This window comes from Sinocyclocheilus rhinocerous, unplaced genomic scaffold (genome assembly GCF_001515625.1).
Source record: "Sinocyclocheilus rhinocerous isolate Xijiao unplaced genomic scaffold, SAMN03320098_v1.1 scaffold2033, whole genome shotgun sequence".
Lineage (NCBI taxonomy): Eukaryota > Metazoa > Chordata > Actinopteri > Cypriniformes > Cyprinidae > Sinocyclocheilus > Sinocyclocheilus rhinocerous.
Genome location: NW_015635542.1, coordinates 80,912 through 96,379, shown reverse-complemented (window position 1 = coordinate 96,379; position 15,468 = coordinate 80,912). Strand labels below are relative to the sequence as shown.

The window sequence follows — 15,468 nt, the reverse complement described above, 5'->3', positions numbered from 1 at the left end:
GTACACGAGCGGAACGCACATTCATAGAGCGGAATATTGAGCTGAGCGTCAAACCGCGCAGTGATGAGGAGAGTGAAACATGCGAGCTGAACACTGCCGGGCGGGGCGCGGCGTGCCATATATATTATTATTATATGTAGCCTATATTTTCGGCTCGCATTTTCGGCCATTTTTCTCTTTCGGCCGAAAACCAAAAATGCCATTTTCGGCTGCAGAAAATTCGGTGCATCCCTACTTACATCCCCTCCTTGTTTACAAATCCGAAGTAAGTCCATACATCCGATTTAAACGCGGACGGGGCTTTAATGATAACTTTCCGCAATGCCGCCATCTTTATTTTACTAAAGCTGGCTGCACACTAGATGATTTTCAAATCTTAACCGATTTTAAAACCATGGGAGACCACAGACATGAAGACAGTTCAACCGATTTTTTGCCATATAATCCTCTGAACGTGCACACTAGACGATTCGACCAGACTGTGGGACCACACACTTGATGATTGTAGGAACGATTTCACATAACAAAGAATATGGGTGATGTTCTCTGCTTTCATGGCATGTTTGTGGCTAACAAGTTTCAGCTATAGAAGCACGCAACATCCGGTAGGTGACGCTTGCTCGCTCTCATTGGCTATCGCGGGTATCACGTCAGAGGCAGCCAGATCAAGAGTCGTAAATATCAAACATGTTTGATATTTACGTTTTGAGTTCGGCGACGCTCCGTCTTGATCGGGAGCAGTTAAATAATCGTAATGACCCCACACAATAGAGGATGTTTTGGACATAATAATTGTTTGCGACAAGCCGCGAATCGGGCCACACCCCCCGATCCTTTGGGGGTGCAAATCGGCCTTAAAATCGGCCTTAAAATCCTCTAATGTGAGGCCATCCTAACTTACTGCATGCTGAAGGTGACCCAGCTGACCTCAACTGAAAAAAACTCAACACTACCATCTAGTGGATTGTAAAGAAATTGATTTTATTAGTCTACCAAATAGAATAATAAAAGATCGATACTTGGCATCCGTGTATCAATACAGTATTGCCGCAGAAAAAATATCGCGATACTATGCTGTATCGATTTTTTCCCCCCACCCCTAGTGAACAGCAGGGTTGGGAATTCTTGTTCTTTTCAATTTGTGATTGTGAATTTGAGAAGAAATGACAACAAATTAAACTCAATTTAATTAAATTAGAATGACAGGGAAAAATGCATTAATTCTTCAGTTCAGTACATATTTTTGCATCAAACATATTACAAATAATTTATTAGGCTTCTGTCTTAGCTTAATCTCTTGAATTCCAAAAAAAACTATCTGAAAATTAAGTGTTTTCCATTTGTGTTTTTGTTGCTTAGTAAGATTTTTTAATGTTTTTTAAAAGAAGTGTCTTATGTTCACCAAGTCAAAATGGCAATATTGTGAGGTGTGTGTGTGTGTGTGTGTGTATTCCTGTAATGGCAAAGCTGAATTCTTTTTTACATTTTAACATTATGTCTGTCATTTTTAACCAATTTAGTGTGTCCTTACTCAATAGTACATGTCTTATTATGTCAATTTTAAAATAAAATGGATTTGGCTTATCATGTGGAAATTAATGTGAGCCTACAGTATATGGAAAATGGATAATAAGAATTTTAAAAGCTGACCAATGAAGCTGTTTTTTGTATACAGTGTCGAAGCACAAATCTAATTTCTGCAATACAGGTGTTGATGTGTAATCATGTACTTTTAAATTGTAATACTATATCACAGTGTACATGTTGTCGTAGTATTAGTGAACAAAATCCAAGCATTTGGCCACCTGTTCTTGCCAGATAAACTTGTTTGGTCAACAGATGATGTTGTTCCTAGACACACTCAAAAAATTATGTCCTATAATTTTTTCACGAAAAGCCTGCCAAGACTAAGATTTTACGGATTTTTATTTATTCACTGGGTGAAAACTGCAACAATATGAGCACCACAAACTCATAAAGTCTAATTTGTTTCTTTCTGTTTCACTCTCATTGTTTTCTCTCTTTGTCTTTTTTGTCTCTCTTATTGTTAGTACTGAAACAGCAACGTTTTGGCTGTCAGAATACTCTGAAGTTAGTATGGGTGGTCTGATCTCCTCAGGCTCTCTGTTGTCCACCACACTCTGTTTCATCACTTCCTCTGTTTCTTCCTTTCTTCCTCTCGCAGCTAACTGGTGTAATTCAAGCTTATGATTTGTCTGAAACAGAGGACAGAATGTGTGTAAAGCTTCTACCTCTAAATTTGCTTAACAATTAGTCAGCTTATGCACACCTTACATGCAGATCTGGAACACTCTTGCTCTCGCTCTCACTCTGTCTTCATAACCAATGGTATCCATGCGTGTATCATGTGATCAGAAAGATTGGAAACCTGTGCAGACAAGGTTAGTAAGTGTTTTTATCACATTAGTCTCATGGTAACAGCTATAATGTCTTGTGGCTATATTTTTTAAAGTGTAAACAACATTCAATGTTTTGTTTTCACAAACTGGAGAATGAGATATTTTGTAATTTTGTGAAACCATATTTGCAGGCCATTTTACTTCGATAATGTGATGTATTTCTGTGTAAAAAAATAATAATAATAAATGAGGACAAATTGCAGGCTAAAATTTTATTTTATCCATTAGGAATTGATTTGATCACAAAAAGGTGCCTCTATAGGTGGCTAGATGTGAGGGGTAGAAAAATAAGAAAGTCTAAAAAATAAAAAGGAAGTATTTTAGAGTCACAGCAACCTAATTTTTTAGGAATAACATGCACCATTTTGCTGTTCGGTTGAACACACCAGATCCGTAAGAGTGACTGGAACAGGACCATCTTCTGCTCCTGAAAGCAGCCATACAGAGAGCACTGATAGGCCTTCCTAATGTTTCAATGGTCTGATTCTGTTACCATATAGCGGAAAGCTAATGTAATATTGTCCACTGTTATTGCCGGAGACATTAAAAAGAAAATCTGATGAGATGCTTATGAAAGTGTATATGTGACCTTATGTGTTTGCGAGATAAGAGGAGCTATATTACTAAAAGGGTGTTATTAGAGCAAAGGGATGATTCTGCCAGCTGAGTTTATACAAGCGCATGTTGGGTTTTCATGGTTTATGGGGTCATTCAGTAGGTGTAATGGTTTTTTACTGTACAAACTATTTTCTATCCCCTTACCCTAAACCTAAACCTACCCTCACAGGACCAAATGTCCCCACAATGATAGTAATACCAGTAAATTTTGACCTTGCAAAGCTTATAAATCACAGGGTTATACCCTATTTGTCCCACGATGTAGGGAATACCAGGGCACACTCTCACACACACAAAGGTTTGTTTGATAAGTTATATAATAGAATGCAATATAATATTCTATGAGTACATCTCAAGTGAGTACAGTACTTTCATTGTTTTTGTTTTAATTGTATGTGTCTTAAACCTAACCTTCACAAAAACCTGTGCACATTAGATTGTGATCTAAGCGTGATTTGCCTGATTTATGAGCATTTTTAACTTGTATGGAAACATAAAATGTCCTCACAAGGAGTGAGGACATTTGACCCTCAAAGTATAGGCAAACCTGAATATACACACACCAAATGGCAAAGAAAAACAACACTTCATTTAGTTTTATGTGTGTTTGTTTGATGCAGACATTCTGTGAGTGTGTGCCCAACTCCTCTCAGCTCAAACATCGCTGGTCAGACTCAGACACAGTCAGACAAGCACTGCCCAAGATAAGGGCTTCAATCTCTCATACCATTAAACTTAAAGCTTGACATATCATTAGTTCCTGGAATGACTGGAGCATATAAAGTGGGTCCAAACATCTGAGACCACACTGAAAGTCTGAATTCAAAAACTAATTGAAAATAAACAAAATATTTTCGAATTTTTAAACAATTAAAACAAAGAAACAACATGACACTAATAGCTGATAATATAATTTGTAATGCAAAAAAAGCATTTTTACTTGGGTTTTCAGATTTTTTTGATCTGCAACAAACGGTTATTTTGACAACCGATTAATCTAATGGTTATTAGAACGATTAAGTGACTAATCAATTATTATTTCACCGATTTAAACAGTAGGCTTTGATTGATTATTCAGCTTTTACAATTAGTTAAAATATTGAGTTAAACATATTCTAACTAATAAATAAAACAAGGTAATCACTTCAGCTTTTGAAAATGTTACTTATATTACTATTGTACAATTACAGTTATACAATTTTTTACAATGTAAAATAAATATATTTGGCACACAGAATGAGATGACAGAGAGACTTTTTCGTACAGTTAATTAAATGGTAAATGAGAAAGTAACTGAGTGATGCATCAAACTGCCTAACATTTTCTTTTGTAAGTCATATGGATATAGAACAAAATAAAGGTAAGTGATAAGACTTCACAACAGTAGCTCTCTTAAAATACCTCATATTATTATAATAATCAAAACAGTTCTGTGCTAGATCAAGCTTAAATCTATGCAAACCAAACTATCCCTTTAATGTAATATTCTTATTCTTATTTTTATTTTTATTTTTATTCTTATTCTTATTCTTATTCTTATTCTTATTGATTAACTAATAAAAAAGATTCTGTCACTGGCTAGCTCCACCTAGCTCCACACTGGAGAGCTGCTTCCTAGCAGAAAATCAAGATGTAATTCTAACTGAAAGCGGCACTGACACTGGCGACACCGTTTTTTTATTTTATATACATGTTAAATACTATAAAGCCGCTTGCTCTAAATTAATCTATTGTATAAAGCTCCTTTCACCACAAAGAGTGTTTTGCTCATTTTATTAAAAAAAAAATCACTACAGACCAAGTAGTTAAAACAGTAGTTAAAAATTCACAGAATTTGAACTTTGCCTAACAATATATCTAGGGATGTCATAAAGGAAAATAAGGGATAATTGTGATTCTTTATAGGAAAATAAGAGACAGAATAAGGGATGCTCAAAATATTTGTACCACATCCAGTACTACATCATTTCCATGTCTGCAGTTAAGCATATGTATAAAAGGTGGATGAAAGGTTCTCAGAAAAAAATCTCATTTGTTTGCGTATTGTAAAACGTATTTATGTACAATTAATCTAAAAGGAATTTTAATGTCATACAAAAAATGTCACACACATTACACACAAACCACTGGCCTGTGAAATAGTGAAAGAAGTCATCCCTCAGGTAGATTGCATGTTTTCTTGCCTAGCTGGATGTTGTGCTCATGATAATCACGTTGTTTGCATTCACCCAAACTGATTTGCTGAAATCAAAACGCAGACGGTGCAGGGAATTGCAGACAGCGCGAGTCCCGCTCGCTGTGAACCAGGAGCGACCAGGCGGCAGAGGATTCCGCTTGGTCATAAAGCCTTCCTCGAATGGCTATGTTAACAAATTAAACGGTGATTTGTGCAAAAAGAATGATTACTTATCAGTTAAGAATTTGTTATTTGCCTGGTCTGGTAGTCATATGGCATATGCCTGCGAATAGGGGGCAAACTGCGTTCCATATAACTTTCATACAGAACGGTTCATTGATGAATTACATAACTTAACTGGAGCCAGCTAACTTTTGAAAGAATAACCCCTGTTACAATTGGATTAGCTGCCTGAAACGTGGAGAGACGTCCAAATCAACAAACATCAACGCGATTCTAAATCAGATTATCATTACGTTGTCAGAGTGGATATGAAGCAATGCAGGTAGGCTGTTTAATTTGCTAGCGACTGGCTAGTTAATGTTAACTGATTATAAAGCTGTCGTTTGCCTTGCTAGGAGATAATATTTTGCTATCTTCCTTACCCATCTTTGGATATTTGCATTTTAACGCGAGTTCAACCATCATTTGGCCGCGGGATACCAAGGCAGACTGCGCAGGATCTGCAGTGTCAAAGCCGGGAAAACAAAGCCAGAATGCAGTTACTGCGGTTTGCCTTGGTATTAGCTTGGATTTTGTAGTTACTGCAGTTTTGACACTCTCGTTTCTCTGAAACGGGACAAAATTGAACCAGGAGACTTTGTCACAAGACAGAACAGATGTCACAAAGCCCATTTTAGGACTTAACTCAATTTTGGCCGGATGTGTAGTTACTGCGTTTGCCTTTGGACGGCATATTTATCAAAATGCCACTCTCGCACACACACATTTGGCTTATATTCTGCATTTCATCATATTCTTCCCTGTATGTCAGGCCTCTTATGGATTCATCTATGTCATATCTACTGAAGTGTCGTTGCTTTCTGAATATTTTATGCAAAACTGTTTATTTATTTATTTATTTTTTTGCAGGAACACCCTTCATCTGTCTGGGCTTTAAAATTAAAATTCAGGTGAATGCACCAGTGTGTGGGAGAAAACAGACCTCGCACATAGAAATGATCAGTGTAGCCTATTTATGGTGTTGCTTGTGTTTAGAATATCGTGTGTATGTGTCTGTGTGTGAGAGAGGTTTGGAAAAGGGACAAAGACAGAGAGAGAGAAAGACACTCTGAGAGATACTCAGTTCTGAAGTTGTTGCAGTCTTCACTCAATAAAATACAACAAGCAAAACTAGCTATCAATCTACTGAGGCTCAGCTGGAGAGAATCAGCAACAGAACATGGAAGAGAAAGCAGTCACAATGACGGTTGATCTGCAGGGAAAATGGCTCATACTGTATAGTCCATCTATCAATACTGCCTTCAACCTTTTGAGAGTTTGCCGCATGAATCTGTTTTAGCAGTTTTTAATCTAGATGAAACAGCTGTTCAAAAGGAAACTGTCCAAGGAGCATTACTGGATTGAGTTCAATTGGATTACATGTAGAATTTAAGCGCATCAGTCATACCTGTTAAATAATATAACATTTGTCCTTTAGAATGAACAGTTGGCTTGAATAAATTTGAAGCATCAGATATCAGTGAATTATGAAGGACCTGGAAAACAATTTTAAATAATGCCTGGTTTGTTTTATCTTGTCATTCATGCTGGCATCATAGTTTATTATTATAAACATTTGTTGGAAACTACATTTAAATGCATTTAAATAATAATTTAAATAATGTAAATCCAAATGAACATGTCAATAAAATATTAATAAAAATGTAATACATGTAAATACACGTTAATAATGATATTATAGTATATTATTAATATTATTAAAAATGAACACTATTTAACAGTTGTTGTTCATTGTTAGCTCATGATAATACATTCACGTATTAATGTATTATTTTGTAAACCCTATTTCTGTCCTTGGAAAGCTTGGGGGGAAAAAACATACTTGCTTGACAGAATACCAAAACCATACACCTGTGTCAGAAGTAATTCTGTGAAGGATAGACTAGTGTAAATAACAAAATGTTTGCAAAAAATTCTGTGTGGTTTGATCTTATTTAAATCATACCAGCAGCTTATCACATCTAGTGCCTCGACATGTTCCACCAGCCCTCAGAGATGGAGGAGGGAAGATCTCTGGTCTCTCTGAGTAAACTGTTCACTGAAGTGCTTCTCCGAAATCTTTTTATTAGAGTCGATCGTAAAAGCCAACTCGTAAAGCAAGCCATTAACCGCCCATGAGTATGGGCCAATGCCAGTGTGGCTGTTTAGCATATTTATGAACAGGAAGGTTTGGGAAAAAAGAGAACATATGTGTACACGCTTATTCAGGAAATTGCATATTTTACACAGAGTCAATAAAATATTAATAAAAATGTAATACATGTAAATACACGTTAATAATGATATTATAGTATATTATTAATATTATTAAAAATGAACACTATTTAACAGTTGTTGTTCATTGTTAGCTCATGATAATACATTCACGTATTAATGTATTATTTTGTAAACCCTATTTCTGTCCTTGGAAAGCTTGGGGGGAAAAAACATACTTGCTTGACAGAATACCAAAACCATACACCTGTGTCAGAAGTAATTCTGTGAAGGATAGACTAGTGTAAATAACAAAATGTTTGCAAAAAATTCTGTGTGGTTTGATCTTATTTAAATCATACCAGCAGCTTATCACATCTAGTGCCTCGACATGTTCCACCAGCCCTCAGAGATGGAGGAGGGAAGATCTCTGGTCTCTCTGAGTAAACTGTTCACTGAAGTGCTTCTCCGAAATCTTTTTATTAGAGTCGATCGTAAAAGCCAACTCGTAAAGCAAGCCATTAACCACCCATGAGTATGGGCCAATGCCAGTGTGGCTGTTTAGCATATTTATGAACAGGAAGGTTTGGGAAAAAAAAGAACATATGTGTACACGCTTATTCAGGAAATTGCATATTTTACACAGAGAGCACACCTCCACTGCAAGTGCATCCTTGCATGCACACACACACATGTCCAGACTTCACACACACATTTGTTTGGATGGTAAACTCAAAGTGGCTTAATTTTTCCCATTAAAGGGAGAACCAGAGATGGAGAGCTGAGTTTATTAACTGCGCAAAATGGGTAATGGAGTGAATGGATAATGCACATTGACAGCACACACTCACAAACATGGTGCCTATGTCTGGTTCTGAGATTCAGATTTGTGAGAAGCATTTCTCTGATGAAGAACCCGTGATTACCAAATAAAGCTTCACACAACACTTTTTGATCCATTGACTTCCATTCATACCAGTGAATGGTATGATTACAATACAGTGGAGTAGGTTGCATAATTTTACTTTCTGATGTATTATATGCAGAGCTGAGTAGATTGCTAACAAATTGTAATCAGTTACTGATTCCAAATTACATGACAAAAATTGTAGTTAGTAACGTAATCCATTACAGTACACATTTTAGGTAATATAATCAGACTACTTTTAGATTACTTTTGACCTCATTTGCTTATCACATTGATTTAAATAGGGTAACATTGTACCATATTGATATAAAAACACTAAGATGAAGAAAATATATTCAATTTGTTGTAATTAACAACATGAAGTGCATTAAACATTACGTCAAGGTTTCCCAAACTGGTGTTCCTAGAGGAACTGCAGGGGGTTTGTGAGTATAATGAAAAGCTAATGATTGATTAAATCATGAAAAATGTTAAATTAAAATAAATAATTTAAAAATAACATCAATCAAAATAAAACACTTATTAAAAATTGAAATATTTTAATTGTTTACCTGCATGTCATGTGACCATTAACCAACGTCAGAGAACTGTGAACATGCAAATATGATACTTATTTATTAAAATACTTATTTTAAAATCTCAGTGGTACTTCAAGTAAATATATTAGGTAAAAGAGGTTCAGATGACAGAAAAGTTTGGGAATCCCTGCATTACTGTGCATGTAAATAAGATATAATGTGAATTTGTGCATTTTAATGTATTTGAAAGACAAAAGCCTTCCAAATACATAGTAATACATAAATAACCCAGTCAGTGATAATTAAAATTAAAATTAATGTGTTAATTAGTAGTTGATGCAATGTTAAACCACTTAAACCTGAAATGATTTTTGTAAATCCAGTAGTCAAATGCTGTGTAGCCATCTAACTAGTGACTGGTCTTTGTGTGAATGTACACAAAATGATATGACTGATATGTAATCATGTAATCAATAAAAAGTAGCTGTAGTCTGATTACGAGTATTTTAAAATGTAAATAAATCTAATTACAAGTAATTTTTCGAATTAGATTTTGTAATCCAGATTACATGTAATCAGTTGCAGTTGCATGTAATTAATTTAGTTAAATTATGACACTGCAGAGTGTGGCATGATATTACGAAATTTTGCAGTTTTATACTTATGATTTTTATTAATACAAATAATAATACATGCTTACATTTTGTAGCCCTTTTCTCAGACTTAAATTACTTTACAGAGATTCTTCATCATATAACCTGATTCAAATACACAGAGAAGAGCCGAGAGGGGAAAAGAGGGTTGTTTGTGTTTGCAAGAAAAGAGGAACTATGTCACTAAGAAGTGAACATTATTAGAGCAAACAGATGATGCTCATGCCAAGTTGTGAAAGGAGAGGAGAGCAGGGCCAGGAACACCCCCATCTCTCTTTCCTTGTCTTTCCTTAATCAGTTGCAGTTGCATGTAATTAATGTAGTTAAATTATGACACTGCAGAGTGTGGCATGATATTACGAAATTTTGCAGTTTTATACTTATGATTTTTATTAATACAAATAATAATACATGCTTACATTTTTGTAGCCCTTTTCTCAGACTTAAATTACTTTACAGAGATTCTTCATCATATAACCTGATTCAAATATACAGAGAAGAGCCGAGAGGGGAAAAGAGGGTTGTTTGTGTTTGCAAGAAAAGAGGAACTATGTCACTAAGAAGTGAACATTATTAGAGCAAACAGATGATGCTCATGCCAAGTTGTGAAAGGAGAGGAGAGCAGGGCCAGGAACACCCCCATCTCTCTTTCCTTGTCTTTCCTGCAGTTTTGTCAGACTGCAGTATTATCCCCGACGGGCTTTAAAAAGCACTTTCTGTTCTGCAGAAATGGTAATGATGATTATGATGTTATGATGACTTCAACTCTCTTTGTCTCTCTGTGTCTTTTTTTCCTCTGTCTCTGTCTGTCTGCAGAGGATGAGTTGTAGCTATCTGCTATGTACCATCCTTCTCTTCGTGGCCGTTCTGCTCGCAGTCACAGTGACGGGAACCATTCTTCTTATGAACCACTACCAGGCTCCCCACATGTCGGACGGCCCGCCTCATATTAGCACCAATCAGGACGAAGCCAATGCATTGGTGACAGTAGAGAGGGGTGATGGATCACGCATCAATATCTTCATCGACCCCAACTGCCCTGATTATAACAGTAATTTCCTGCGGCTGGAAGGCGTGCAGACATCTTTGCTGCATTCGCTCACCGACCACGATACGGATCTCAAGTCCGTCAAAGGTCAGGATCGAGCGCTATTGGTCAACTTGGCAGAGGAAGTTGCTAAGCTGTCTGCCCACGCGGGACAGCTGAAGATGGACTATGAGTCTCTCAGAAGAGGACAAAGCAACCTGGGACAGGACCTGAATACACTGCAGACTGAACAGAGCAGACTTATACAGGTAATGGCGTACAGATGCACACATATGCAGAACAGCTGCATCTTCAGAGGTACATACATGTGGGTAGTTGACATAGCATGGCCATATTTCTTTCTTTTTTAAAGGGGTCATATGATGCTGCTAAAAAGAACAGTATTTTGTGTATTTGGTTTAATGAAATGTGTTTATGCGGTTTAAGGTTAAAAAAAAACATTATTTTCCACATACTGTACATTATTGTTTCTCCTCTATGCCCCGCCTTTCTGAAACGCGTAGATTTTTACAAAGCTCATGCACCAAGAGCTTGTAACACTCCAAAGAGAAAGGAAAAATTGAAATCGCATCATATGACCCCTTTAAAATATTTTTGGTTAAAATTTACAACAAAATGTATATATGTTTGGTTCTATCGCAGGAGTTTTTCACCTTTTTAAATCACGCTTTTGTCTTCACTAACTCATTTTTGTCATCATGCAGTGTGATGAATTAACTTTTGAATCGAATCAATTAATATGTGGCCTTAAAAGCTGCATGCATAATAATAATCATAATAATAGCTAAATGCTATTCAGAATACAGTGTTTCCCCTAGGTTTACGTAAAGGTCATTTAATATTACAGTTAAAACATTGAAGAAATATTGAATGCTTATACCTTAAAAATAAGGTTTTAATAATTGTAGTAGTAGTAGCAGCCTCTTACATACATTCTACTCAACAATAGTAATAGTTTTCTGCCAATGCCTTCAAGTTAAACCGAACGTTTATTTTGACGGGTTGCCGTGAATACCATTACATTTCTGTGTGTGTATGATATGATGATAGTTTTACTCAAATGGTTGTGATCTGGCGCTATAGAGAAAATATAATTAAATAAAATTAACCGCGGACCGCCCCCCTAAAATAATGGCAGGGGAAACACTGGAATAGTTTTTGCTGTTGCATAGCATGTCATAACTCTTTACAAAAGTAACTACCCATTTACTTTTGACATATTAATAGTAATAGTTATTTTAAAGTAGTTATTTTTTAACAGTTCTTCTTCTAATTGTGTTATAGGTGCAATAACTTAGATTAATATGTCAACAGTGGTGCACCAAAAAACTAAAATCACTGTTACAATACAGTCTCTACATGAGCAGAACTGAGCAGGTGTGACTTCAGCTCAGCAGTAGCTTTTGTCAAACCATTGAATTTCTGGGAAATGGACAGAATCCATAATAAATGATGTTTCGGGGAGAATAATGCTGCGTTAACACTTGCTATGTTTCCCTGAGTCTGAACCTCAGTTCAATTGCCACCCCGCTGGTCTGTTCTCACAATTTATACTGTCTCAAACCGTGGCTCATTTGCTAAATGCTTTTGTCATCAATGTAGGACCCATTGGAAGCTGTTTATCACCATCTCCAGCCAGTTTGAAATCTGAAAGCTAGTAATGGAGATAAAAGTTCTCTGAAATAGTCCTTATATATCAGAAGCGAAAGTTTCAATCGAAGTTTCAAGGCACAGAAGCTGCATATGAATCACGTATACCACGGAAAGGTTCATTTACATTTAATGCTGTACAGAGGTGACATTATCATCAGAAATTGTGTAATGAAATTAATATTTTAAATTTGAAAGTATTTAAAAGTATGATTTTATTAAATTAGAAATTAAATTAGAGATAATAAAAATTATTTATTTTTGATTATTTTTCTTTATGAATATTTGGTTGGTTGGTTTGTTTATCATTATTGAATTTAACTGTTTATGATATAATATGAACACTACCAATCAAATGTTTGAGGTTGGTAAGTTTTTTTTTCTCTCTCTCTCTCTTATGCTCACCAAGGCTGCATTTATTTGATCAAAAATACAATAAAAAATAAATATTGTGAAATATATTTATAATTTAAAATAACAGTTCTATTTTAATATATGTTAAAATACATTCCAGTGATAGCAAATTATTTATTTTTTTCCATTAAACAAAACATACTGACTCCAAAATTTTTAATGATGGTGTATGTGGAATGAAAATTTCAAAAAAAGTTTACATATGAAATGTTTAAATGTATACTCCATCCTTACAATTCCACTGTTTAAGGCTTTTTACAACCATTTTTACATAGAATTTACTCATAGCAGTTTTTGTATGGCTGTGTAAAACACCTTTATTTGGTTTCAATGTCCACCATGTGTCAAAGTGCAACGGATTTTTTTTATTTGCAATATATTGAAATTTTCCTGCACGATTCTTTATAAGTAGAATTATTTTTGTTGCTCCAGGGCATTTTATGAATGTGTTGGCTTTCACATTGGCATCCTGTAACATATTATACTCAGATGCATTATGCACGGTTCTAGTGTTATAGTCACATACACTGTGTTATTGCCAGCTGAGGATGGAGAAGGCTGATATGAGGACATTGATACACTATATGGCAACTGCTGTACCACTTCTTCCTCTATAGACTACAGTTTCAGGGCTGGGGAACAGCAGATGCCGCCTGTTTTACAGTGTTAAGTGAATTACCACAGAGTTAAAGCCTGACTTTAATCTGAATTACGAAGATTTAAGGTTTAGGATTAACACCATCTCTCCCTAACCACGAGTTACTGACAAGCTCCTACACACCAAATCTGTCAAACAAACACACACACACACACAGACGCACACACACAGCAGGCAGGAGTGAAAGAGAGTTGTTTATCACTACCAAACACCTGTGCAACAGAGAAAAGCGTTAGCGAAATCCCCCCTGAATAGAAAATAATCCTCCGTTTTCTGATAACTTTTAGACAGCAATGGTGACCTGTGTTTGTGTGTGTGTGTGTGTGTAATTGTGAGGGGTATTTCTGTTTCGTACTTTTTTTTGGTTGAGCTTTGATACAGTTTGAATGAATATATGGATTTGTGAAATCTGGAAAGGAGCACAGAAAGCAACACTCAGCACAGGCTTGATCCGCAACTGAAGAGTGAAGAAAAAGAAGCAGAAGAGGGTGTGCATCCCTAAATTTATCAAACCTTATTAATTAAGGGCACTTATACCTGTAATTATCTCCCTTTGCATGAAAAACGAAACACAGACAGTTCCCTTGTCACAGATTAAACCCAGTTTGGTATTAAATTGTAATGCCAGTTTAATTGTTAATTTGTGGGGAAACTAGCTCTGATAGTGCACTGAGGTAAGGTTACAGGTTACACATGATAGCATTTTAGCACATACGCTCCATGAAGCGATATGCACAAGAAGACGGAATGTAACTCCACCTCCCCCTCAGAGAGTAAATGGCATCACCTATAAAAGTGAGAAATATTGGTGAGGAATGAAAGCATTGAGCTCTGTGTGAATCTATTTTAGCTCTAGTGGCATTTTAGCTTCAGCAACTATTCTGTTTACACTCTGCCATTAAAGGAAGTAATTCTGCACTGTCAATCAACTCAGTATTACAACCATCTCACTGATATAACCCTGAAAAAGGCCTTTATCTATAAAGGTTACCTCGTATGGGCTTTACACTGTTAGTGCACTAGCATGTGTGTGTTTGCGTCATGTGCAAGTGTGTATATTTATTATGTATACATAAATACACACACGCATGAACTGTATACACTCTAAAAATACTGGGTTGTTTCAACCCAACTGTGGGTCAAATATGGACTAACCCAACTTTTGGGTTAAAATTTTAATTAAAAAAATTAACCCAATGGTTGGGTTAGTCCATATTTGACCCAAAGTTGGGTTTAAACAACCCAGCATTTTTAAGAGTGTATATTTCAGAAAAAAATTAATTGTTTATATAGTACATATATTTATAATATAAATTATATGAATATAAATATAGACATGTAAATATTTTCAAAATACATATTGTATGTGTGTGTATCTATATATACATAATAAATATACACAGTAAACACACATATATTGTCACACCTACACAAGTCCAAAACACTGACATTACTCCCCCCTCCCGAAAGGCGGGTCCCGCGCCATAACATATCCACCAGGGAGGTACAGGATACCTGTACAGGATGGAGACACGGGAGGCCTCCAGGGCGGATCAGGGAGCTCAGGGGGCCACAGCAGATCAGGCAGACTAGGAAGCCATGGCGGAGCAGGCAGACTAGGAAGCCATGGCAGAGCAGCCAGTTCAGGAGGCCATGGGGGAACAGGGGGCTCGGGGAGCCATGGCGGCGCAGGGAGCTCAGGGGGCCTGGCCACGGCACTCGGCCCGGCCTCCACGGAAGGACCCCTACTACCCCCCACCAAAAAAAAATCCTTGGGGAGAATATCATCTTTAGAGGCCCTGCGTATGCCTAACTGGGGAACTGTGGACCTCCCTGGGCTTGACTTGGGGACTAGAGCCCTCCTTGGGCTGGACGTGGGAACTGGAGCCCTCCTTGGGCTGGACATGGGAACAGTAGCCCTTTCTTTGCTAGACTCGGGGATAGGAATC

General features: G+C 36.4%; 1 protein-coding gene across 1 annotated transcript in view; it reads left to right on the top strand.

The window, feature by feature from the left end:
* Nucleotides 1–12,090, top strand: part of LOC107747312 (fibrinogen C domain-containing protein 1-like) — a 45,479-nt gene extending 33,389 nt beyond the window's left edge. The window contains exons 2-3 of the mRNA XM_016561777.1: nt 10,566–11,045; nt 12,082–12,090. Of these exons, the coding sequence (XP_016417263.1) occupies nt 10,566–11,045; nt 12,082–12,090 (489 nt within the window). The remainder of the gene's footprint in view (nt 1–10,565; nt 11,046–12,081) is intronic.
* The last annotated feature ends 3,378 nt before the right edge of the window (nt 12,091–15,468 follow it).